At 41.3% G+C, this 27,293-nt stretch overlaps 1 protein-coding gene across 8 annotated transcripts in view; it reads left to right on the top strand.

The window, feature by feature from the left end:
• The window catches only part of LOC122540917 (A-kinase anchor protein 13-like), a 411,711-nt gene that overhangs the window by 295,885 nt on the left and 88,533 nt on the right, over window positions 1–27,293 (top strand). For 7 of the 8 annotated variants that reach the window (XM_043677213.1, XM_043677212.1, XM_043677210.1 and 4 more), the window contains 3 exons: window positions 7,907–8,026; window positions 14,423–14,459; window positions 16,881–17,016. In XM_043677213.1, coding sequence (XP_043533148.1) covers window positions 7,907–8,026; window positions 14,423–14,459; window positions 16,881–17,016 — 293 coding nt within the window. The remainder of the gene's footprint in view (window positions 1–7,906; window positions 8,027–14,422; window positions 14,460–16,880; window positions 17,017–27,293) is intronic. The other variant, XM_043677211.1, reaches the window with a different exon arrangement.

The following is a 27,293-nucleotide window of genomic DNA, read 5'->3' as shown; positions in this document are numbered from 1 at the left end:
TTCTTTTGATTACTTTACTGGAAGACCTAGGGTACAAAGGGTGTTGGGCATAAGTAACAGATTAACCTTGAAGGTTTAAAGGAATTTCACGGCAATGGGGATGGATAGATGTGGGAATAATCTGTTCCCATGATGCCTTTGTTTGGAAGGATATAGCGTGCGCAAGCTGAGGAAAAAGCCTCATTCCAAATGAATCTTTCTTTTAATCATGTTTGGGATGTTGGCATCACTGGCTGGGCCAGGATTTAATGCCCTTCCCTAGACTCCCTTGAGCTGCCTCTTGATACTCCTGCAGTCCTCCTGATGTGGGTTGACCCACAATGCCATTAGTGCGGGAAATCATTTATTCTATTGTCAGTGTGATAATCTTGCTTTATAAATGTCATGGGATCATTAAGTATTACAGTGAGTAAATAGCTCTTTGACCCGTCATCTCCACAGTAGTCATCATATACCCATCTGCTCTAATCCCATTCTCCCTTCACCCATAGTATTGAATACTGTGGTGTTTCAAGTGTTCTGATAATAGATTGGGAATCCGAGTTACAACCTTCTGCCTCAGACAATGAACTGAAACATGGCTATCAACTCATTCCTGACCCTCATGAAGCTCATTCTTCTCACCCTTCCTTTTCACTTTCCTACTTTCAAACTTGTCTTTCATCTTATTGTTATTTGTTACTTTGCTGCTGTGAGATGTTCCACTAACCCATCCAATAATGGACATTACACTTCAAAGGTGAACAAGGTGACCTTAAGATATGCTTTGTAGCTTTAATATAAATTTATTTATGTCGTGGCTTCAATAGTTAGGAAAAGAGTTAAGATAAAATAAGATATAAGGAGAACAGAGAAGGAGGATTCGTGTTTATATTTTATATATGTTTGCGTTCTTTTTGAGCTGTTGTTCTAGTCATACAGTTAATGATTTGAGAAGCTTTGGTGTACTTTCAGTGTCATAGAGATGTTATGGTGTGGATTTCATGAACTTGTAGGTACAATAATTGAAAATCACGCAGCCTGTGTTTCCGTTTTACTTTAAAGGCCAAGGTGATTATTGGTAAATGTACTTGATCAGTTGGCCTCTTGAGCTTATCTGTTTATGCATGAGTCCTAAGGAGAGAGTGGTTGCAGATCGTTTGGCCGTAGCTGTAAAATTAGGAGCTGTCCTGTAGTTCACACTAGCTGTACTCAAGCCAATGACCATGGTTGCTTTTCTTTAGAATATTTCTGAATAGTTTACTTCTAAATAAAAATTCATTGTCACGGATTACCCCTTGAATTGAGGATGATATCAGTCTACGGTCACAAGATCCTGCCATGAGTCTTCATATGACTAAAACGGCTAATTCACAACTAGAATATCTTTAGGTAGATATCAAGAAACAATTGGTAATTCCTCCAATGACACCAATAAATACAGTTGCCTGCTCTTTTGCAAAACTGGAATATTCGTAGCCAAGTACGAATGCATTTATTCATTGAAGAGAATGGATTCATGTTGACAGGGAAAAAAAAGTGGTCAATTTTTTTTTTGCAGACAAGTGGGAAATCTAGTTCTACAGCAGAAGTGTGAAGTTTTTGACTGTAAATTTTAATGTAGAGTTACTGAGGGAATTGAAGAGAACACAGTACAGATCACAAAATGAAAAGACTATGTGTGTGTGTGTGTTGTTTGCTATTCCTTATCTAGTTTTAGTCTGGCAGGGTTGCATTTATTCTCAGAGCACTTGTCCAGCTAGAAGGTACATTCCCCACCCCCAGAGTTTGAAACTTGTGCGCCGCAGGAAAGGAGGTTTGCAGGTCCTAGCCTACCCTGTTCAGTGCGACATATACACAGCTGTAGTTTCGCAATGTGGGGTTCTCTTGATTCACTCATACCCTTCAGAAAGATATCCTAAATGGGTTTTTACTTAACACTTTTCATGGACTCATTAATAAGTTAATTAATTGAATAGCATCACTGACGAGGGTATGGTTTAACCTCAAACTCTCCTGATTTGTCTTTCAGCACAGTAATCACCATATTGCAATATGCTGTTAGATTTGACCTTCCTCTTTAAGACAGTAACATCATTCCAAAACTTCTGCTTTCCTTTAGTAAAATAAAAAAAGTTGTATTTTCTGAACCAAAGCATCAGCCACCACTGGGTTCTTTCAGTTCACAGAAGATGACATAACTAACCTTTTAATGCCAAAATTGGAGCCACTGTATTGAGGCTTGATGTGTTACAGTTCCACTGGATTGTCAGCTGTCTCCGAGATGGAAGTGACTCAAACACCGGGGAGCAGAACAGACAGAGTCTAGCTGTGATTGCTCAACAACTGAATGTGCACTTTCTAGTGTGGGTCATCTCACTTTGAAGTATTTCCTTTTGCCAACCCTATCAGGTACACCAAGATCATACTTGGGGTACATGGCCACAGATCTGTTAAGTAAGTCACTTCCCCAAGGTAGTAACCATTTATGGTTTAGAAGATTTGCATCATTGTGCAAACATAATTTAGCAATCATGTAATTGCTGAACTGCACTGTGGACAGTGTTAGTTCTCAGATGTCCGTTTCAAAGGAAACTTTCAAGTTCCTGTTAGCACTGATATTCTTAGTCATGCACCATGCACATTGATCATCCCACGTCCTGCCAGAGAAAGCCATCACAAATGCTAAAAGTGTATGACTTCACATGCATATCTAGCTACTAAATAGGTTGCTTTCACACAGCCATGAATTGCAATGAGAGAGTGCCTTTATGGAGTATGGCATCCCAAGGTTCTTCGCAGGAGCATTATGAAACAGAAATTTTATACCTAACCACACAAGATATTAGAACAAGGGACTAAAAGCTTGATTGAACAGGAAGGTTTCAAGGATCATTTAAAGGGGTGAAGTGAGATGGAGAGATTTGGGGAGCGAATTCTGGAATTTAAAGCTTCAGCAGGTAAAACGGGTCGTTCTGCTATAAAACGTGTTTAGTTAATACAAATTTGCTGTAACACAATTGATAAATTGGGGAGACTGTTTCTAAGGCACAAACTTTTAAAATGTGTGCTGGTTGTAATGCAATGATATCATCAATACTTTAACCGTTGTTTCTAAAGTGTGATTTTTGTACAATGCAGGATTGCACAAAAATGGAACCATCGCGTTATAAAACAATCACCTGTACTTGTCAATGGTAGAGCACTCAAAATTGGAGGAACACCGAGATCTTGGAGGGTTATGAGGCTGTAGATATTAAAGCTGAGCAGAGATACAGTTCCACAAAGGGATTTGAAAACTAATATGAAAACTTTTCTCGTTCTTTCTGAAATAACTCCACAAGAGGCTGGAAGCTCATTGCCAAGTCACCCTTTATTTACACATGGAGAGCCCTTGACACTGATCCAGCTCCCTCAGAGCCAGCTCTGAGTGAACAGGATCTCAGACATTCTGTTCTTTTTTACTTCTTTAGACATTCTGTTCTTTTTATATATTTTATTTAGACATTCTGTTCTTATCTGTCAGATGGGGCTCCCTGATTGGACCAGGTTAACAGCCCTAATCAGGGAACTCCTATTTTCTGAGGTCCACCTGGCTGACCTCGTTACAATCACTGTACTTTCTTAAGCAAGAGTCATTGTGGATGAGCAAGAATTGATGTAAGCTGGAGACAGCAGCAATTAAGTTTTGAAAGGTCTTGTGTTTATAAGAGTTGGAGGTTAGAATAGTCCGGTCCAGAAGTAAGAAAAGTATGAATTAGAATTCATCTACTTTAAGGGTTGAGCCAGAATTGGAGCCAAGTGATGTTACAGTGATGGAAATGAGTGGCCTTCTCGTTCCATTATCACTTTGCGTTGTGCTTGCACTTTTTTAGACAGGGTGATGAGAGGGAGAGGTGTGCAGCAAAACAACAATTTACATTTGTGTAATGTCTTTAATCTTGCATATCCTCCCCATGTCTGCATGGGTTTTCTCCGATCGTCCAAAGATGTGCAGGTTAAATGGATTGCCTGTGCTAAATTGCCATAGTGCCCGGGGTGTTTAGGCTATGTGGATTAACCATGGGAAATGCAGGGTTACAGGTTTAGGGTAGGGGGTGGGTCTCAGTGGGATGTTCTTTGGAGTGTCGGTGTGGACTCACTGGGCCGAATGTCCTGCTCCTGAGTATAGGGATTCTATAATTCTAATCAGAGGTAAATTTGCAACAGTCACCATGTCTTACTACCAACCACGTGGACCGTTCTGGACTGTTTACCTTTCAAGTGCCTGACAACACTAGATCAGGAACCAGCAGGAGTAACTTGGTGCTAGAGTGATTCCTTTAAATGCTTAGGTGAAAGTGAGGACTGCAGATGCTGGAAATTAGAGTTGAGAGTGTGGTGCTGGAAAAGCACAGCAGGTCAGGCAGCATCCGAGGATCAGGAGAATTGACATTTTGGATAAAAGCCCTTCATCAGGAATTCCTCGGGTGCTGTCTGACCTGCTATGCTTTTCCAACACCACATCCTCAACCTTTAAATGTTTGCAAAGTTTGTCCAAGGTTTGCTGGGAGCAGTAAGCCTTTGTGAATGTTAATGTTGCATCCAGTTTCCTAGTGCAAAAATGAATCACTTTGTGCAGGCATGTACATCTTTAATTTAGTGCAGCAGTATGAAAATATTGGCAACTGTCCATAAAGTGGAAGAAGCATGGTGTTTGAAAGGTGCTGGACCAAGTCTCAAAGCATTTTAATGTCTTTCATCTGCAGTAAACAGCAATTAACGTTGCATTTCTAAAAATAATTTGAGTTACTTGACCAAAATTATACACCCAGATTAAAAGCATAAGCAGCTGGCTGATGAATGCTTTTCTCGTGTTTATTGAATAATGGGAAACAGTGTGAATATAGGTGGCTGACTGTTCTGAGAATGTACAAGTCTTGTATGAACATTAACTACAGCTTTCAAACTGAGGTCTGGCCACTTCCTTTGGAACTAGCTGAGCTGGTTTGCTTTTCCTGAACAGATCCATGCAGAATTTAAGCAATACTTGCATCAGGCTGAAATAATGAATGTCAGTGACTTTGGTTTAAGTTTACTTTAATGCGCATGAGCAACATACAAATCAGCACTTTGAAAGTGATGACTCATACTGTGATTGAGGTTGGAGTTACTAATGCCTTATTTGAGTGCTTTTGGAAAATTTTGTGTTGACATAAAATAATGGAAGGCAAATAAAGAGGTGGGTTAAATGGGAAAGTTATGGAGGTCAGTTGGACCAAGTTCCATAAAAGTCTGCAGATTTAGAACGGAAAGATGTGTCTTGCTGTGGTGTTGTAATAAAGGAAGTAGACATATGCTGTTTGCATAATATTTGATATTTAATTTAGAAATTTGTGTTCAGTAATCAATGACTGGAAAATATCTCATGGTTTTATTAATGCTATTTGTGAGAATGGAATCAACTAAGAATTGTAGCTGACTGGTTCATTGACGTCAAAGCTAAATTGTGAATCTCTGAAGTTTATTGGCTACAGATCATACTTGGAAGGTTGGGAGAAAGCCATTCAGCCCAGTGTGTCTAAAGTGACTTTGATAAAACTATTAAGTTAATCATGTTCTCTCTTTTCAGAAAGCTCAGTATTTTCTGTTTCTCAAATAATTATTTAATTCCCTTTTTGAAGCTGTCATGAATTTTGTTTCAATCACTCTTCATTTGGCAAGAATTTCATGTTCTGAGTTCTCTGCTTGTTTACAGAAAAATCTCCAAGTTCCTCCCTGCATTCTTTTGACAAGAAGCTTAATATGTATGGATTGGCCAACACAGTTACAGGAGGATTTCCCTGTTTATATTGTTAAAACTCATGGAGCACTAGGTTTTCAAAACTGAAGTCGTTTATATGCAGTAACATCCTGACATCCCACAATCTGGACATCTTTCCAAAGACTAGTTGCCCAAAATGGCCTGATTGTGACTTTAATTATCAGGATATTTATCTTTTCTATTCCGTTCCTTCCCCACCAAGTCAAACTACATGCACAAACCCTCCCCCTACACCTAGCTACAACACCACACTCACATCTATTATCTAACTTTTCTCCTAACCTCCGTAATGCACTCCTGGTTTCACAATGGACACAATGGCTGTGATGTTGTCCTTTTTCCTTGAGACTTAAGGGACCTTCAAGGGCAGCATGGTGGCTCGGTAGTTAGCACGGCTGGCTCACAGCACCAGGGACCCAGGTTCGCTTCCAGCCTCAGGCAACTCTCTATGGAATTTGCACATATCTCCAGGTGCTCCAGTTTCCTCCCACAATCCAAAGGTATGGAGGTCAGGTGGATTGGACAGGGGCATTGCAAAGAGAGGGTCCGGGTGGAGTTGGAACTGATGGGATACTCCGCAGAGGGTCAGTGTGGACTTGATGGACTGATTGGTCTGCTTCTGCACTGTAAGGATTCGGTGATTATCTGCTGGCCTTCTGATGCATATGCATTAAATTGTTGGCCACCTTTTGTCTTTGAAGCTAGTTGATTACATCCTTAAACAGGAGATGATTGAGAGGAGATATGGTAGAGGTGTATAAAATCAGGAGGGATCTGGGCAGGAAGAAACTCTTCCCAAGAATTGAGAACAAGCAGTCCCTTAGTGGGGTGGACGGGGGGAGAGTTTCTAATGCCGCTTGTGGTTAGGATCTGGAATTGCTGCCTGAGAGTGTGGAGGAGGCAGATTCAGTTATGGCCTTTCAGAGAGAATTTGATCAGTATCTAAAGAGGAAAGACTTTCAGAGCTCCAGGGAAATGGCAGAGCCGTGACATTGGTTAAATTACTTTTGCAGAAAGCCAATATAAATGTGAGAAAATCTTTCTCAACGTAAACCAAAATTTTCTCAAATTTGTATCAATACTGGAGTTATTGTTTCTGAGCTCATTAACAACTGCAATTTTAAAGCACTGTCAAAGTAAAATCATGTTAAGGAAGAGGCAATCATTCATGATATTTGGTGAGTTTGGGAAGAGCTGTAGCTCCATTTGTTGAATGGGCTGCTTCTTAAGTGTGCTGTACCTCACAAAACCATGACATCATCCTCACCTGAGCACCCCACTTTGATCCCCAGTGTTTGCAAGCTACTGCCCCATTTCTGATTTGCTGTTCCTCTCCAAAAGCCCTGAATATATTGTCTCAACCCAATTTTGTGTGCATCTTTATCACCCATCCACACTTAAGTCTCTAAATCTGGTTTCTGTCCATGCCTCAAGACGACAGCAGCTTTAAACAAAGTCTTAAGTGTGAGGTAAATCATTCTGCCTTAACATTGTGCTTGGTGTCATACCCATCAACTCAAAGTGGTCCCATCAGTAAGCATCTTCACCAGTGCTTCATTCAAGTGCTGAAAATGCTCTCTCAACAAGCCAGGAAGATCGGGAGCAGGAAGATCTGAATTAATACTGCGGGGTGCTTTTCATGGGTTAAGTGGGCATAATCTGAAAATATTACATGCCCACTAATATGCTTTTACTGAAGTCCTAGTGATTACATTATTTCGAATAGAGATAAATGAGAGAATAGATTTTGCATACCAAAGTGACAAGGAGCCAGTGGAAACGTTGGTTTGAATTCTTTTCCAATTTCTACGTTAAAATAAGAAACAATTAAAATTGGTTTGTTACCTAGAACAATTCATTTATCGTTAAAATCTAATCAGAGAATGCTTTGATCTGTCTCCAGACTTGAATTCTAGATCTACTCTCTTATTCTTCACAATGTGTGCCAATTACCAGCTGGTGATTTAATCATTGCCATTAATCTGCATGCAGCCCTGCACTGTGTACAACTTGCTGCTTGACTTTTTGCTTCAGTCATTGTGAAGGAGCTGTAGGCGGATGTCAAATGAACCTGTGATTTGGTTCCTTTCAGTGAAATGCATGCTATAATTCTGCTGTTAACAGAACCTGGACGCCCCAGGCCCAAGAAGAGAATCTCCTTTTCCCTGAGCATTTCTCCACTCCTTCCTAAGCCTAAAACTGTCTTTTCTCTTGGTTCTTCCTCAAGTGACGATGAATTCGATAGTAAGTAAACCTTGGACTTAAATATCTATCTTGTTGTAATTTGTTCTTTTAAATGTTTACTTACCAGTATTTCAACAGGAATATCGTCAAAATTTGCCAAAAAGCAGGCATAATAATGGGACCATAAACTCCCAAGTAGCTGATTCTACATGGTTACGTTTCAGGAGTTGTGTGAATATTGATATATCATTGAAATTTGTCAAGTCATAAACTGCAAGTCAATTGCTTATTAAGTCATGTACTGTTTTCAGCAGGTTATGGTGTAGAATTGCTTTCTCTGTTTTATTTTGTGACAAAGTACAGTCAGAGCTCCAACTCATTTTAAGGGTGGAAGATTTTTTTTAAGTGCTATATTGCAAAATGACATGCACGTTCTTCCCGAATAGTTTGCAATGTACTTGCGCGTGGCCCATCCAGAAAACAAGGCATTCAGAAACACGCTGCTGAAGTATTCCAATTCAATGATTTTTTGTTGGAAAATCTCATTATTCAAGGTACTTCTCTTTTAAGCGTTACACTGGAAAAAAAAATGTGTAATGCCCAAACTCTGTTTCAGCTGCCAGAGTCTAGTTATCGTTGAGTGATTAAAGTCTCCAGTGATCTGAAATTTGGTTTAGTACCAATCAAGGGAATACAATATTTAGATGAGTGTTTTACTGTGCACTAACTGAAAATAGCTCAGGTTGTCTATAATTTTTCCATAACATTTTCATGTGTAAAATGATCCTGTTTCAAAGCTAAACTTTATAAAAATGGTATAAATACACCAAAAAGGAATCTTTCTCAGTACTGATTTTGAGAATCCTTCATGGTAACCTCAGCCAGTGTGGGAATTGAACCCATGCTATCGGCATCACCCTGTATTACAAGCTGGCTGTCTGGCCAACCTTCCACTTCCTGGGCTAGGAAAGTGGAAATATTTGTCCAGTAGCAATACTACCTTTCTTTGTACAGAATCCCCTGCCAGAAAATGTGTGTAAATATTTAGTCATGATGGGTTGAATTCAGCTGTGAAGGTTTCCATAGTAGGAGAGATTGTCTCAACTAACTGGACATCTGAGCACGAAGCATTAGTATATTCCAGTAAAGAACCATGGGTAGGAGAGTAGAGAGCTGGCAGAAAAATATTTCCCTATATTTTACTGGCCATTAGCTTTTACTAGCCGCCAAAACTCATGGATTAAAGTTCTGGAAATATGCCATCTTACATCGCCTGATGTACCAGGGAGATTGTTTTCCAGTAATCGTGTTCCAAATCTTCCTATGGCCTGTGAATGGTACAAATAGGCCAAAAAAAAATCTTGCTCAACATAAACAAATTTGAGGAAATCTTGGGTTCAGTACTGGGAGTATTGTTTCTGAGTCCATTACTCAAAAGTGAAGTTAACTCTAAAACCGTTAAATTGGGTTAAGTCATGTTAATGAAGAGGCAACAATTCATGATGTTGGTGAGGCTGGGAAAAGCTGTTTATCCATTTGTAGCACAGGCCATCTATTTCATTCAAAGACTGAGCTTGTAGCTGAGTTGTGCACGACCGGCCTGATCCCCAGTTTGCTTCAATTATTTTGAGTCAGAGTTCCTCTTTCTCAGTTGTAGTCACTCTGAAAGAAGAAATACCAGGTTCCAGGCCTTTGACTGGCATCTACTGGGTGGCCCCCTATGTCCGCTGCTTTTATTTTGATTTACGCATCAGGGTTGTGAAACAAATGAGGCAAGTGTCCTTTGTAGGCAACTATGTAAGTTGTCGATGCTAATGCTGGTGTTTAAGTTGCTGAAAGCACAGTGGAGCTTGGGAAGAGGGGTCAGAGCTTGGGCGTTCCAATATGATGCCTTCAAATGTTGAAGAACTTGTTGACCCTTAGAGTGTCGGATTTCATACGAACAAAGATGATCTAGATTGTGTCTGTGGAACTGTACCCAGCAAAGGATCAATACTTCACTATAGAAATTATTTAGATATTACATCCTACAAGATAACTTGATGGTAGGAAGCAGAGGGTAATAGAAGGATGCTTGTCAGACGAGAGGCCTGTAACTAGTGGAGTGTGTCAGGGATCGTTACTGGGCCTATTACTGTTTGTTGTCTATATCAGTGATTTGGATGAGAATGTACAAGGCATGATTAGTAAGTTTGCAGATAACACTAAAATAGGCAGTATCATGGACAGTGAGGAAGGTTATCAGAAATTGCAGCAGGACCTTGATCAGCTGGGGAAGTGGGCTGAGAAATGGTAAATGGATTTTAATGTAGTTAAATGTGAGGTCTTGCATTTTGGAAATTCAAATAAAGGCAAGAGTTTCATGGTGAATGGTAGGGCCTTAAGGAGTGTAGTGGAGCAGAGGAACCTTGGCGTTCAGGTGCACAGTTCTCTGAAAGTGGAGTCTCAGGTAGACAGGGCAGTGAAGGTGGCTTTTGGCAAACTGACCTTCATCAATCAGGGCATTAAGTATAGAAGTTGTGAAGTTATGTTGCAGTAGTACAGGAAGTTGGTATTTGGGTATTGTGTTCAGTTTTAGACACTATTATAGGAAAGATGCTATTAAACTGGAAAGAGTGCAGAAGAAATTAACAAGAACGTTGCCAGGATTCAACAGGGAGAGGTTGGACAAGCGAGGACTTTTTTCTTTCGAGCTTAGGAGACTGAAGTGGGGGATCTTATAGAAGTGTATAAGATCCTGAGATACATGGATATGGTGAATGCATTCAGTCTTTTTCACAGGGTTGGAGAATCAAGGACTAAAGGGCATCAATTTAAGGTTAAAGGGGAAAGAATAAAAGGGAACCTGAGGGGAACTTTATTTACACAGAGGGTGGTACGCATTTAGAATGAGTTGCCAGTGGAAGTCATTGAGGTGGGTACATAATCAACATTTAAAAGGCATTTGGACAAATACATGGATAGGAAAGGTTTCGAAGGATATAGGCCAAATCCAGGGAAATGGGGTTAGTGTGGATTGTCATTTTGGTCGGCATGGACCAGTTTGGGCCAAAGAGCCTGTCTCCATGCTGTAGGACTCTGAGTCTATGAACTCAGGGGTGGCACGGTGGTTCAGTGGTTAGCACTGCTGCCTCAGCGCCAGGGACCCGGGTTTGATTCAAGCAACTGCCTCAGGCACCTGCCTGTGTGGAGTTTGCACATTCTCCCTGTGTCTGCGTGGGTTTCCTCCAGGTGCTCCAGTTTCTTCCCACAATCCAAAGATGTGCAGGTCAGGTGAATTGACCATGCTGAATTGTCCATAGTGTTAGGTGCATTAGTCCGGGGTAAATATACAGTCGGGGAATGGGCCGGGTGAGTTACTCTTCGGAGGGTCGGTGTGGATTTGTTGGGCCGAAGGGCCTGTTTCCATACTGGAGGGAATCTAAACTAAACTCAAGATTGAGGAGGGCCTTCTTATGAAAGTTCACACCTGAATTGCACAAAGAGAGTTCTGTGTTAAATTCCTACATTTCTGTCTAAAACAGAACTCCATTAAATGGAAGCTGGTATGTAAGCACCAGAATGGATTAGTCCTGTGTGTGAACCAGTAGAAGAATAGAAGAATCTGCCCTGCAAATTCTATGTAATTAGGATGTCAACACAGAAAAAAGACAGCAAATACTGTTCTATTCCTGATGTGAATGTGGAAGGGAGTTGCGTGAAGGTGGAAAATTGTTTCAATTTCTATATTAAAAGAAAGAACTGTGAATGCTGGAAATCTGAAGCAAATTGCTGAAGAATTCAGCAGGTCTGGTAACATATGTGGAGAGAAAGCAGAGTTAACCATTCAAGTCCAGTGACCCATTTGTAGAACTGAGACACTCCACATTGGAAGTAGAAATTGCTAGAGAAACTCAGCAAGTCTGGCAGCATCTGTGGAGTGTCTCAGTTCTGCAGATGGGTCACTGGACTTGAATGGTTAACTCTGCTTTCTCTCCACATATGTTACCAAACCTGCTGAGTTTCTCCAGTAATTTCTTGGCTCAGCACCAGTATTTGAGAGTTTCCAGTATCCTTCCCACAAAATCACAACCAGCAGAGGTGTCCTCAAGTGACCTTCTGCCTAAGGATGTCAGGCTGCATCATTTAGATACAAATGCAGCTCCAAGATTACAATAGGGGCTTTACATAGTCTTATCAGTGGCTGTATCACTGCTGAAGTTATAGATGGTGTTCCATTTGTCTAATATCATACAGAGCCAAGTGAATTTGTGAGAAATTATGTTGCTTCGGGACTGTGAAGTTGGTTTTGGTTTACAGTGTACCTATAATTCCTGCCTGAAAATGTGTGTGAGCAATTGGTCATATGGGGCTGGGGTGGAACCTGTGAAGTTTTCCATGGCTGTCCAAGCCATTGCAGCTTACTGGGCAATGATGGACATTGTAGCCCAACAGAGAGCCAGTGCATTTGGACTGGAGGGTGGGGTAGAGCAGCTACTTTGCCTGTCCCCTGCGAGACAAAGCTGTAATGGGTTGGGTTAGGACAAACCTACCCCAGATTTGGTGTCACTGTGACTTGGCGGTAGCTCAGTCAGAGATTGTGGGTTCAAATCTCAGACTGATGGGTAGAGACCAGACACTGGTGTGCCCTATGCAAAGAAAGATAGCAGAAAATGTTTATTGTAAAATGGTGAGTGAATGATAGTAACTACAAAGCAGCAGAGTTTGTGCGGCTTTATGCACACTGTGCTTAGCCACTGATCGACATCTGTTTGATAGATTGATTTAGATTCTCCACATGGGCCCACTTCAGGCTAGGCAAATGCTTCCAGATCAGTTTAAATAGGTGAATCATCTTTCAAAAGAGAACGTTTAATTTCTTTCAGGAAAATAACACAGTTGATGGAAAGTTCAGTTCCTTTGGTAGTTATTGATCATCTACAGGTAGGCTTCCTTGCTCAAACTCTTGTCCCTTCCTGCATCCTGTCGGAAGACTTGCTGATTCCGTCTGACCTACCTTGTGCTTTTTCTCACCTGTTTGTGACCTCCCACCCATGTGACTTCAACCATGGCTAGTTTTCAGCTTTCTGTAGATCCTAGCGGGGTCAAAATCAATTGCACATTTTGTACAGTTCAATACAATTGTATTTTATATCATTTAATTGTCAATTGACTGCGTAATTTCTTCAAACAAGCAATAAAGTGTAAGTTAAGAATTACGGTCTGATCCATTCTTATACTGTCTGATAAAATAGACTTGTTTAAACACAGGAACGTTACATACATAGGCCGAGAGGTGAGGAATGTTACTTAAATTTATTTTGTGATTTACAATGCTTAATTTGAATCATCAGGCAGTTAAATGCTCAAGTCCAAGGACAAGGGATGACTTCAACCTGTCAATTCAATGAGCGTGTTTCTGAAACAGAAAGAGCTAACATTTCTATGTGTCTGCTGTCACTCCAGCCCACTCCCAAATATGCCATCCTCACCCTATGTGTGGTTTCTAAATAAAACTGTATTCACAAGTGGGAGAGAGTGAGGACTGCAGATGCTGGAGATCAGAGTCGAGAGTGTGTTGCTGGAAAAGCACAGCAGGTCAGGCAGCATCCGAGGATCAGGAAAATTGACGTTTCGGGACGAAGCCCTTCATCAGGACCTGCTGTGCTTTTCCAGCAACACGCTGTCAACTGTATTCACAAGTTGCCAATTTCCCACTGTGCTGCCCATAGGATATCAAGATAATGGAGTATTCAGGTATTTTTACAAGTGGGTGATCATTGAATCACTGCACATTTTTAAAGCATATAAATGTGTTGTGTTGTGATCAGCAAGCGGAGTCTTTGGGTGAGGGTTATTTTTAATTAGCAATATTTTGTACAGCTAAAAGGTATGATAAAGGTAACATTGCTATTGTCTTACCAGATGATGGGGCTGCTCTCTCATTAGAGAGAGACGACAGGTGTTGGTTGAACCTGAGGGTCTCCACACCTTAGGCAAGGGGAGGGAGAGTTGTTCATTGTAATCTCAGCCAATGCAGGAATTGAACCCATTCCATTGGCGTCACTAACCAGCTGCCCAGCCTACTGAGCTAACCAACCCTCTACTCCTAGAACACACTTTGTTGTAAAGAAAAATGTGCATTTATATAAATCTCATCTGATTTTATTTCTAGATTTTTGCCTTAAATGCTTGGAGGAAATCTGTATATATAACTCATTTTGAACATGTGAAACTGTTGCCAGCTGACTTCCTTGAGTGAAGTTATTCTCAGTGTCTAAAATAATTCCATCGCTTTACTGTACAACCTTCATCTATTAATGTGTCCTTTGTAGTAATTATATAAATAGTAGTATAAATGTGGCCATTTCAGTTGTTTGTCATTTCTGTATTTGTGCTATTTTGATTTTTAACAATTAGCAAATTTCTACACTTGTGAAATTACAAAAATATTAATATTGGAATTTTCCCCTCCAGATTTAAGATCGTCCACCAGTAACTCTCTGGGCCAGAGGTAAGTGACTCCAATTCACTGTTAGTAAGTAGAACTTTTTTAAAATAGTTTGTTTGAGCTAGGACCCAGACCCAATGTCAACTAATTATTTTCTATCTCTGGTTTCCTAAACATTCTGAAGTTTGTTGAGTATTCTCAGTTTTTAAACTTTATATATATAAAAAACAAAAAGTCATATCTTCACATAGAATGATTATATCTCCAAAGTGGGGCCTCCCAGCTCATCACACCACATCCTGTTTCTCTTAGAGCAGCTCATTCCCCTGTAGCCCTATAAATCTTGTCAGATAATAATGTAATTCCCTTTTGAAACCATGACTGAATCTGCTTCCACCACATGGTCAGTCAACTCCACTCTCACAGTCATGAATGTGTACCCATCTTCCAGCAGGAGATCTTTAACTCTCTTATATAGTGTGGGCATCACTGACAAAGCCAGCATTTGTTGCCCCTCCTCAGTTCCCTTTGAACTGCAAGGCTTGTTTGGCCATTTCCGAGAACTCTTAAATATCAACAGATTGTAGTGGGTCTGCAGTCACCTGTAGGTCAGGCTGGGTATCAATAAGGTGATACCCCAATGCAGCACATTGAAACCAGATGCAATGCCTTCAGCTTTTCTACCACCTTATCTGATGCATCATAGATAAAGATTAAATCTGAACCTGCTAGTTTCCCTGCTTTATACCTGATATTAACTGGACATTTAGAATCATAGAATCCCTACAGTGTGGAAGCAGGCCATTCAGCCCATCGAGTTCACATCGATCCTTCGAAAAGCATCCCACCCCATATCTATCCTGTAGCCCTGCATTTCTCAAAGCTAACCCACAATTTAGCTTGGCCAACCCACCTAACTTGCACATCTTTGGATTTGGGAGGAAACCGGAGCACCTGGAGGAAACCTCACAGCACCAGTGTCCCAGGTTTGATTCCAGCCTCGGGCGACTGTCTGTGTGGAGCTTGCACGTTCTCCCCGTGTCTGCATGGGTTTCCTCCGGGTGCTCCGGTTTCCTCCCACAGTCCAAAGATGTGCAGGTCAGGTGCATTGGCCATGCTAAATTGCCCATAGTGATAGGTGCATTAGTCAGAGGGAAATGGGTCTGGGTGGGCTAGTCTTTGGAGGGTTGGTGTGGACTGGTTGGGCCGAAGGTCATGTTTTCGCACTGTAGGGAATCTAATCTAATACACTGGGAGAATGTGCAAACTCCACACCGTCATCCGAGGGTGGAATCGAACTCTGGTCCCTGGCGCTATGAGGCAACAATGCTAACCACTGAGCCACAGTGCCGCCTGATGGCATTCTGGCATCGCTTTAAAAGCGTCTTCCTTAACCTCCCCCTGCATTCTTTGACGGACCCCTCACCCCCCTCAACCCCTATCCACATAGAATCTGCTAGGTTTTTTTGCTCATTACAGTGGGTTCATGATTACCTATGAGCCTATAGTTTATATTGTAATGCATTGTGTTCTGCCTTGCGTACAAATTGACTTGTGAAGGGACTCAGAAACAGAACCTATTTACAACCCAGGGACTGCCTGTACTAATTATTATATCTCCTGCACCTTCTATGTGATTTAATTGCCCATAAAATCATAAAGAAATTCCTGCAACAAGTCTCAAACCTCAACCATGTTTTAAATACAAAAATAAAATACTGAGAATGTTGGAGATTTGAAATGAAAACACACAGTGCTGAAGAAACTCAACAGGTCAGTGAAGACAGAAATAGATTTAATATTTCAAGTCCAAAATGAAGTTTTCTTAGAACTGAAGAGAGTTGTAAAAATGATGGCTTTTATATTGTAAAGAGAAAGATAAGGAGGGGCAGGTGGTGCAAAAGTGATGGTTGTGGGATTGTAAAGAATGTGCAAAAACTGTCTATCATGGAAAATGGAAATAGTGCAGTAAAGGAAGGCAAGAGAAGCTTCAGAGATGGCTCTAGTAAAGGCAAGAGAAAGGCAGACATTGGAAGCAAAAGTTGTGTATTTTAGGCTTTCTGTAGGCTGGGCAATTCTACTTAAAATAGAGAAAGCAAAATGAAGGGCCGAGACAGTTGGGTAACAGCAGGGCTAAAATAGTATATGTGGTTATTCAAGAATTCTGGATGGAATTATCTTTCTGAGATGATACAACATCTTGTCCAGGAGAAGCGTCAACAGAGACGAGAGTTGGCCAAAACAAATTCAAGGTGAGATTCAAAACTGAAAGCAGTCAATGGGTCAGGTTGCACTTGTGGAGAGAGAAACAGAGTCACCATTTTGAATCCAAAGTCACTCTTATTCAGGCCAAAGTTGTGTGTATGTTGAACATGAAACGTAAAGTCTGCTTCTCTATCCAGAGAGGTTGCCAGATCTGCTGAGTCTCTCCAGCATTTTGCTTTCATTCCAGATCTTAGAGTTGTTTATGCCTTAATTGTACAGCATTTCCGAAGAGGATTACAGCCAAGTGCCCCCGAGTCCAACAAGGAAGGATTTGGAAGGGAAAGGCAGCACTAAAGTCTCTCGAACTTTCAGCTACCTCAAAAATAAGATGTCAAGTGGAAAACACAAGAACAAGGTACGCACTAATGAAGTTCTTTATAACCTTGTCCGTGCACCAATTATGGGGTAAACGATAAAAGTCCTAAAAGAACTGACTTACTAGCATACCTTATGGTCATGCTTATCCTCTTACCCTACCTCATTGTCCCACCCAGTGGGACAACCCAGACTTGGCTCACTTCAGTGAGGCTGCTGAGATCAGTGAAGATTGTGGAATGGGAAAACAACATCTGTAGTAGATGTTTGTTTTTGGGGTGTGACTGCTGCTGATGAGATCCCATTCATTTGCCTTGAGAAGGTGGCAGTGAGGGATTCTGTTTCACCTGCTACAGCATTGCGGTGAGGGTATTCCCATTTTGGGAGCAGGAGCTTTCAGGAATCAACCCAGAGCTATTGGGGAAACAAGGCTATGTGACCGAATCAGGATAACTTGCTGATTTAAAGGAGAACAAGGAAGTGTCAGTGTTTCCATGATATTAGTGCTGTTCTCTATTGTCACTGGCAGAGAGCCCAGGGAAGAAAAATGAAGATGAGAGAAGCTTGTATAAAATTTGTGATCATTTCTGGTGTGTTTTCAGACACCAGCGCTGTCGGTCAAGTGATATATGTTGTATTTGTGTCTACCAGCTCTATCTTAGAAGTTTTGGGTAAATTTATTGCCATCAATCCTCCTTGTTGACATGATGTGGAGATGCTGGGGTGGACAAGCTCAGAAGTCACATGACACCAGGTTATAGTCCAACAGGTTTATTTGAAATCACAATCTTTCGGAGCACTGCCCCTTCATTTAGACTTCACCTGAGCAGTGCTCCGAAAGTTTGTGGTTTCAAATAAATCTATTGGACTATAGCTTGGTGGCATGCGACTTCTGATCTTGTTGGCATGACTACCAAATACTGATGCAGTGTGGAGAAGGATGGTGTTTCTGGTAGAGGACAGGCTCCATCTTGGTAGAGGAGGTTTGTTACTTAATACTTAATAGCTAGTTACATCAATCTGTTTTGCACGAGAGGTTTTTTCTCAGACTTCAGGCAGGACCTAAGCATAAATACATAAGCAGCACAGTGGCTCAGTGGTTAGCACTGCTACCTCACAGCGCCAGCAATTGAGGTTCAATTCAAGCTCTAGCACCTGTCTGTTTGGTGTTTGCATGTTCTCTCCATGTCTGCATGGGTTTCCTCCGGGTGCTCCCATTTCCTCCCACAGTCCAGAGATTTCCAGGTTAGGGTAGATTGGCTGTGCGAGGTTGTCCCGTAATGTCCAAGGATGTGCAGGCTAGATGGATAACCATGGAAAATACAGCATTATGGGGATAGGGTAGGGGTTGGGTCTGGGATGGGTAGTCTTCGGAGAGTCAGTATGGATTCGATGCGCTGAACGACCTGCTACCACACTGTAGGAATTCTATGGTACTGTTAGATGCATAGAACTTAGCAGTGAACTGGAACTGTATGAGAATTGATAACAAAGTGGTTAGCTCCTCCCAGGAGCTAATGGCAATGGGCTGATTTTGTGATGTCTGTTAAACCTTTCAGGCCCTAACTATCTTATACAACAGCATTAAACGTGTGATGATGAGATCATTTATCCTTACCTCCTCAAATATCAAGTACATGAGGCCTTGTGTTGCTTTGTGGGTGAGGGACATATTTGTTGATTTCATCAGTGGAGCTCTTGCTCACTCTGGGTCTTTGCGGCAACGTTTGAAGTTGCTCATTCGATTGGAGGTGACGCTACACTGGACTGGGTGTTGGTGAGGGAGCAGGGCAGTGCTGTAATTCCAGCAAAAATCCAAATACAGGAGGAGGGCACCAACTTCTGTTGGGCAGCCAACAGGGTCTTCACAAACTCTGGCACTGAGGGAGGGGAATGTATTTGTAGAATGCAGAGATCCTGCACCAGAACTGCAAGATAGCTTGACGTATCATTGGTTAGCAAAGTACTGTTTGTATCAGGTATAAGAATTCCCTGTTCTACACAGCGACCAGCTGTCGATCATGCTGCAAGCAGCAGATATCATGTTTCTACATTTGCCATTTAATTTCCAATATATGGCTTTTGTAAATATCAGTCTACTGTAAAATGGATGATTTTTGTTTCTTAATTGTATAGCCATTTAAATGCTGTAATTTGAGAAGATATGGTATTAACAAAACATTAGTTTTACAACATGAGAGCACATTATCTAACCAACATGTTTCTTGAAATTTTTTGTTTTTAATGACAGGAATATATCTGTGCTCAGCAACTAAGTTGTTTTATGAGTTCAGGATGATGATAATCACTGAATACTGGAGTAGTCTGTTATTTATAGTTATTTAGTAATCAACCTGTTCAGAAATGTTAATATACACCCTGGACAAAGACTTCCTCGCTTAGAGATAGGGATAATACCACTGTGACACAAGAGCCCTCCTGGTTCAGAGGTATATATATTATGTTTTCCAATCAACCAGATTAGAGATGGTATTACCTCCAGAAAAGGTGGGACTTAAATCTGGACCACCTGGGCTCAAAGGTAGGGCCACTGCCAATGCACCACTGGCTCCTTCTAATTCAGTCCTGATTTTTTTAAAATTAATCAATTTTTCTCATCAGCCTGCACGAAGATGTTATTACACACCTCCAGAGCAGGTGGGACTTGAACTTGGGTCTCCTGGCTCCGACGTTAACACTATCACTTTACCACTTGAACCTGTTAAAGGAGAGCTCTTCATGGTGGCCTCAGCTGATGTGGGAATTGAACCCATGCTGCTGGGACTAGTCTGCATTGCAAACCAGACATCCAACCAATTGACCTAGCCATCCCCTTTGGCTTGGAGGTAAATTAATCTCTTGAATAGCATTCACCTGCATCCATTCAACTGCAGACACCAGGGACAATGTACAGTTTCTCTGAAAGTTTCCCATTCAAGGGAAATTAAAGATGGGTAACAGATGCTGTCGGATCATTCCCAGAAAGAAGATGTTTTCAAAAAGAGAGAGTGCAATATTTTTAAAGAGAATTTAATTGATTATTTGAAATGTTGGAAGATTCTAGCCTAGGGAGCAGATTAGTTTTGTATTACTCTTGTAAAGGATGAGGGGGAAGCTGAATAGCTGCTTCCTATGTTCTACCTCTCAGTGTTAATATCGACCACTAATCAGGCTGTAGGCTTTTTAAAAGATGGTCACTTTTTTTTTCATTTAAACCCTGTCATTCGGAGGGTTTTCTGGGTTCTGTATCTTTGTAGCATTGTCGATTATTAGCATAGAGGTGATGTCATCTGAAGGAATCTGTGGTCATTACATTGCTAGACTTTCACAGTTACACTTGCAGCTTGCAGTCTCCAACTGAGTTCTGACAAACCAGGGATGCAGACAGTGATAGGATGAGATGTAAATGTGCACGAAGGCATTCAGGGCATCTTTACAAACCATGAGTGTGAAGTTGGTGTCTCGCCATCGTCTGGAGTTTTCACCTATGTCATTTCCTGGGCATGATGAAACTGTTTGAAAATTTCTCAGGTCAGGAAGTACACCAGCTGGTCCCCTGATCAGCTCTGTTACTGAGAGCAGTGGCCCAGACTTGAGTTTCTTTATTATTTAATGAGATCTGTGTGTTGCTGCCAGAGCCAACACTTGTTGTCTATCTCTAACTGCCCTTCAGTTGACTGGTATTGCTGGGCAGTCACTGACAGTATTTTTGGGGTCAACTACATTGCAGTGGATCTGGAATCACATGGATGCCAGACCGAGAAAGATTAGCAGGTTTCCTTCCCATACAGACATGAGTGAGCCAGGTTTGGTTTTAGTAAGTTGTGATCACCATTAGTGAAATTAAGTTTCAATTTCCACACAGTCATTTAAAATCAAGCTCCACCAGCTGCCATGGTAGGATTTGAGCCTGTGTCATTCTCTCCCTACCCCCATTCCCCTTTCCACCCCCGCCCCCCCGCCTTTGTCCATCCCAGATCAACACCAGGCACCTCCATATCATGTGCTATGACACATCTCCAGAGTAGGTGAGATCCAAACCTGGGTCTCCTAGTTGAGAGATCTTTGTCTACATGGTCAGTGCACATTTGTCTGTAAGGGCTATCAGTGTTCTACTTCTCTATGAATGCATGCACATCAAGATCACTCGTCGGGAGGAAAACTCTATGGAATATCCTTAACATGCTTATATAATCCTTAACATATAATCCTTAATATATAATGCTTACATTATCCTTAACATTATTAAATAAATGATTTGGATGTGAGCATGACAGGTATAGTTAGTAAATTTGCAAGTGACACCAAAATTGGAGGTATAGTGGACAGCAAAAAAGGTTATCTCAGATTACAATGGGATCTTGATCAGATGGGCTGAGAAGTGGCAGATGGAGTTTATCCTATCTAAGCAAATCTTTGCAGGACTTATACACTTAATAGAAAGGTCCTGGGTAGTGTTGCTGAACAAAGAGACCTTGGAGTGCAGGTTCATAACTCCTTGAAAGTGGAGTTGCAGGTAGATAGGATAGTGAAGAGGCATTTGGTATGTTTTCCTTTATTGGTCAGAGTATTGAGTACAGGAGTTGGGAGGTCATGCTGCAGCTGTACAGGACATTGGTTAGGCCACTGTTGGAATATTGTGTGCAGTTCTGGTCTCCTTCCTATCGGAAGGATGGTGTGAAACTTGAAAGGGTTCAGAAAAGATTAACAAGGATGTTGCCAGGGTTGGAGGATTTGAGCTGGAGGGAGAGGCTTAACAGGCTGCGGCTGTTTTCCCTGGAGCATCGGAGGCTGAGGAGTGACCTTATAGAGGCTTATAAAATCATGAGGGGCATGGATAGTGTAAATAGACAAAGTCTCTTTCCTGGGGTGGGAGAGTCCAGAACTAGAGGGCATAGGTTTAGGGTGAGGAGAAAGATATGAAAGAGATCTAAAGGGCAACTTCTTCACGCAGAGGGTGGTACGTGTATGGAATGAGCTGTCAGAGGAAGTGTGGAGGCTGGTACAATTGCAATATTTAAAAGGCATCTGGATGGGTATGTGAATAGGAAGGGTTTGGAGGGATATGGGCCAGGTGCTGGCAGGTGGGACTAGATTGGGTTGGGATATCTGGTCAGTATGGACAAAGTGGACCAAAGGGTCAGTTTCCATGCTGTACATCTCTATGATTATGGCTGTATGCAATGCGCGCCATTTAAATGCAAACTGTGCTTTGTTCTATGTAGTGAGCCTCATTTGTACCATTGAATAGGATTAACGAGCAGAGGGAGACACTGCTGTAACGGAGGAAAGGGAAAATTGAAAGCACAGGAGTGTGTACACTGACATGGTCAAGCTTTCCATGTCTCCCACTTGGGAAGTGTGAGCTCCTCCAAATCTCTACCACTAGCAATACTTAACTTGTACCATTGCCCCTCCACCTATCACCACTGACCCATTTTGTCTTCTGTTCCAGTAAAGCTTCAACTACTTAATCCTGGCCTTTCAACTCCTTGCACAGTCTCTATTACTCTGAGCTCTGCAATGCCCTCTCTCTATCTTTCTCTTCCTTTAAGACAACCCTTAAAACAAATTTCTGACCAAGCTTTTGTCATCTAGACTAATATTTCCTTATGCAGTTCCATGTAAACTTTTGACTATTAATGCCTCTGTAAAGCACCTAGATAGTTGTCATCATATTAAAGCTGCTATGTAAATCTAAGTTTTTGTTGTTAGGCCTTCAGATAGATGGTTACAGATTGACACCAGTAGAGGGCTACAAAGAGACCACAAAAACAGTATAACCCTCCCTGGGGCTAAAGTGATCTGCGGGTCCCTTTTTAAAATAAAAATTGATATAATTGCATGTCATTTTATGTTAGGTTTTATTTTCAGCTGCACTGGTAGTTATCTTATCTTAAAAAAAGAACTTTTTAAAGCAAAATGACTGTGAAAATTTTATTTATTATGGTTAAATTAACCCATTTTACTAACCATAGATTACTAAACATAACTATAGATTACACTAAGTGTAATAATCAAGAATTCACATGGAAACAGTTAATTTTATTATCAAGCAGAAATGTTGCCCAGAGTTTAGTTTTCAGTTTAATTTTGAAGAAGTAAAGATATATTGTTATTTTAAGAATTTGTGGCCGTTTAGAAGGCACCAAGGTGAAAAAAGACAGCTTTACTTTAAAATGAAAAGGGAGAGGAAATGTTCCCTTTTTATTTTGAAGCTTAATGCTTCCTAAAGACTTACCGGCTGAGACCCTATAAAGGGTTGCCTCCCCCTCTCCAGACCCCAACTTCCTCTGACTGAATTGTACGTCATGGGCAAATTGAGACAGTCAGTTCATTTTCTTCTGTAACCAGAATGTGAGAGGCAGAATTCTCCTGAGCTGAGTTATGTCGTGGATTAAATTTTCTATAACGCAGTCAAGTCCGTTCAAAGTGGTAGGTAATAAAATGATTCGCAGTGCAAATGATGTTAAACTACCATGTTTGCTCAGGAAGTGAAAGCTTAAATGTTCACAACTGTTAACGTCTTCATTTTGGCTGCCTTTTCTTGGTTTCCTGTTTACAATCTGCTATGATAGACTCCCATCTCCAATCGTGGTGTCTAATATTTCACTGCTTTTTGAAATTAAATCTTTTGCACATGTTTTAACAGTGTCTGTTCCCTGTTAACGCAGTTGGGAGCTGTACTGTTGTGTGTGTTAATATAGATTTCGGTTTTTATAGAAACCGTCAGGGAACAAAATGTAAATCTATTCTGCAGTGTTCCAGGGAAGATCAATCTTCTTTGGTTTTATGCTGAGTCCAAAAAAGTTAGTGAAAGCAAAGCTGTTCATAATGTTGAATTTGAATCCAAGTATTTGTTTATGAAATGAGCAGAGACAGCTGTCTTGCATTAAGGATAAATGATGGTATAAAGCGAGGCAATATATAGAGCAATTACCAGGAAAAGAGGCCATTTGGAATTCTCACTGAATGCCGCTGAGTTATTGAGACAGGGATCAGAATATAATGTTGAAAGTTGGTGAATCATTATGGTTTACTAAAGGAATTGTAGATCTTGAAGAAAGAGCAACGTTTTAGTGTGTTAGTCCTAACCTCAGTGTTTGTCACTTAGTGGCAAAGATGAGGTGTGACATTATTTCCTATGTTGTGCTTGCCTATTAGACTATTGTACGAGACTGGTATGTTTGAGGTCAGTTTGGATTCAGCTACTGACAACTAAGACAGTGCAGGATGAGCATTGAAAGGCAAGGATTATTGCTCATTCTGATTCAAAGCATTGCAGCATCGTCACCATGAAGCTACTCTTTGTCTACGTTTGTCTGTGTCTGGATCACTCCCAAAATACTACTTCCTGTACTGTACTGTGGGATGCAGCCATTGGTGATGGCTCACTAGCAGGATAAAGGTTACACATCCAGCATCCTCATGGGTCCCTGCAGCTGGTCACAGGAGACATTGGAAAAGGGGATTTCCTTCTAGCAGTAGCCAAATTAACTATAGATGCTGGAAACATGGAGGTAAAGCACAAACAAAAGAGGGAGAGGAAAGGTTACTGTTTCAGATATATGACCATTGATGAAATGCCACAGACCTGAAGGGGTAATTCCATCTCTCCCTCAGTAGATGATGCCAGGCTTGCTGTGTAATCTTCACATTTTCCTGCAATTTGGCTTTTCTCCCTTTTGCCCCTCCTCTCCCACCCCCACTCCCCTTGGTCTTTCTCTCTCTCTTCCTTGCACACTTTCATGCATTCCCTCTCTTGCTCTCTCTCATGCATGCACACACACACACCCACCCACCCCCACGCCTCTCAGCAGCAATTTACTATCACTTTGTCACTGGGTAAATGTGGATGGGGGAAACATCCAGCTCGAGTTTCTTCATTGAGCTAGAAAGTTCCTTCATAGGAAAGATAAGGAGGCTTTGGAGAGGGTGCAAAGAAGGTTTACCAGGATGCTGCCTGGACTGGAGGGCTTCTCTAACGAAGAGAGGTTGTCTAAGCTTGGACTTTTCTGTCTGTAGAGAAGGAAGAAGAGAGGTGACCTGATCGAGGTATACAAGGTAATGAGAGGCATGGAAAGAGTCAATAGCCAGAGACTTTTCTCCGGGGCAGGATTGACTGGCACGAGGGGTCATAGTTTAAGATATTAGGAGGAAAGTATAGAGGAGATGTCAGAAGTAGGTTCTTTACGCAGAGAGTTGTGAATGCATGGAATGTGTTGCCAGCGGTGGTGGTGGAAACAGAGTTATTAGGGACATTTAAGCAACTGCTGGACATGCACATGGACAGCAGTGAATTGAGGAGTGCATAGGTTAGGTTATTTTATTTTAGATTAGGAATAATCCTTGGCATATCGTGGGCCCAAGGGCCTGTTCTGTGCTTTACTTTTCTATGTTCTCTCTATTTGGTTCCAACAAAAATTCAGATTTACACCATTACTCAAAATTAAACATCGATTGTAATCTTTGATCACTGCATGTGAACTTCAGACATCACTTCTAAATTTGCCTTTTATGGGTTTAAACCTGTGTCTTGGACACGATATCAATGTAGTTTGTGTCTGTACAAGATTGCCTCTATACAGAACAACCTCGGTTATCCAAACATCAATTATCCGAATTTCAGATTATCCGAACAAGATCTCAAGATCCCATAAAAACGTTATCCGAACAATCAGTTATCTGAACAAATACTTCCCACCCATCTCGCTCAGATAATCAAGGTTTTTCTCTATTGGTTTGTCTGCTGTAGGTCCCTTTAATCGTATGCATTGCAGAGCATTTGCCTCTGATCAATTCCACATTTTTTTTGGGCGGTTGCCAACATGTTACAAAAAACACAGCTCTACTTTGTCACTTCGTAAATAAATACAGGAACAGCTTCTGTAGCACATGGGTAAGGAAGAGTTTTGTAAGAAGATTCGGAGATGTTGCAGCAGATGTTACACAGTTAGAATGGGGGAGGTTCACTGGCAGGAAGCTTGGTTTAGTCTTGGCTCAGTGTTGACGTGACTTGTTTTCTTTTCTTTCTCTCTCCTCTGTCTCTGACCCTCTCTCTCTCTCTTTTTCTTTCTTGTTGCTGATTCTGCGTGGTATCTTCCTCATTCACCTGCAAGTGCAGGCAATTCTGCCTTGTGTGGCATTGTATTCAGCCCGAATCCTGTTGTGAGCATGTACACGCTTCAGATGTTATTGAATATGATCACGAAATGTTGTGCCTCCCTGATTTACTTTATTTCCCTAATCCAAAGATATTGAAATATCAGGGCTGTTGACACTTACTATTCAACGAAGACCAAGAATTGGAACTGCAATTCCCTTTTGGCTTAATATCTCGATGCATTCAATCACTTGTCTGTCCTGTGGGCCCTGATGAAGGAGATATTCAATTGAGGGTCTCTACACTTGTTCTCTGTGCTGTGGGTCTCCAACGTTTAAAACAAATTAGCTTTTGAATGACTTTATTGTAACAGCTGCTTAGAATTTCTACGAAAGTTCTTAGAAACATTCACGTGGGGGAGAGAATCGAAATCAACTCATTAGGGGAGGTAACAAACTGGGGTCAAATTAACTTTTACAAAGGATTTTAAAGGTGGGGAGAGAAGCAGCTTGGTAGAAAGTTGGCTGTTTTCAGGGATTGAGGGTTAATCGCTAGCTAGAAAGCCAAAACCATCATAAACAGAGGAAGAGGCTAGAGCAAATATAAGAAACCACCATTGGAGTCTGGTTGCAGCTGTCTGCCGAGATAAAGTGAGTGAAGAAGATTTGTTCCTGGGACTATGAATTTTGAACTCAATACAAACTGGACCATGTGTTGAGCATGATGCAGCATTTAATTCTGCTCATCTTTACCATTTGCTGATATCTCTTTGCAACCTAAAAGAGTCAGTCATCAGACTGTCATAGAAAATAGAGCAGTACGGCACAAGAACAGGCCCTTTGGCCCACCATGTCTGTGCCAACCATGATGCCATTCTAAACCAGTCCCATCTGCACATGGCCCCTATCCCTTTATTCCCTGCCTGTTCATGTGTCTGTCCAAATGCCTTGCATATGTTGTAATTGTTTCTGCTTCTTCTACCTCCACTAACAGTAGGTTCCAGATACTTAGCACCCTCTGCATTTAAAAAAAGCCTGCCTCGCATATTTCCTTTAAACTTTCCTCCTCTCACCTTAAATCTATGCTCTCTAGTATTTGTCATGTGAAAATGGGCCAATGAAAGATTTTACTAATGTTTCCACCCAATCAATTTCAGTCCTGTCATTTACATTTGAACAGTGAGCCCTGGTTATGGCACTGGGTAAAATGAGCTT

The sequence above is a fragment of the Chiloscyllium plagiosum genome, chromosome 36, assembly GCF_004010195.1.
Source record: "Chiloscyllium plagiosum isolate BGI_BamShark_2017 chromosome 36, ASM401019v2, whole genome shotgun sequence".
Lineage (NCBI taxonomy): Eukaryota > Metazoa > Chordata > Chondrichthyes > Orectolobiformes > Hemiscylliidae > Chiloscyllium > Chiloscyllium plagiosum.
The sequence above is the reverse complement of the archived record's forward strand: the minus strand, read 5'-3'. Positions and strand labels throughout refer to the sequence as shown.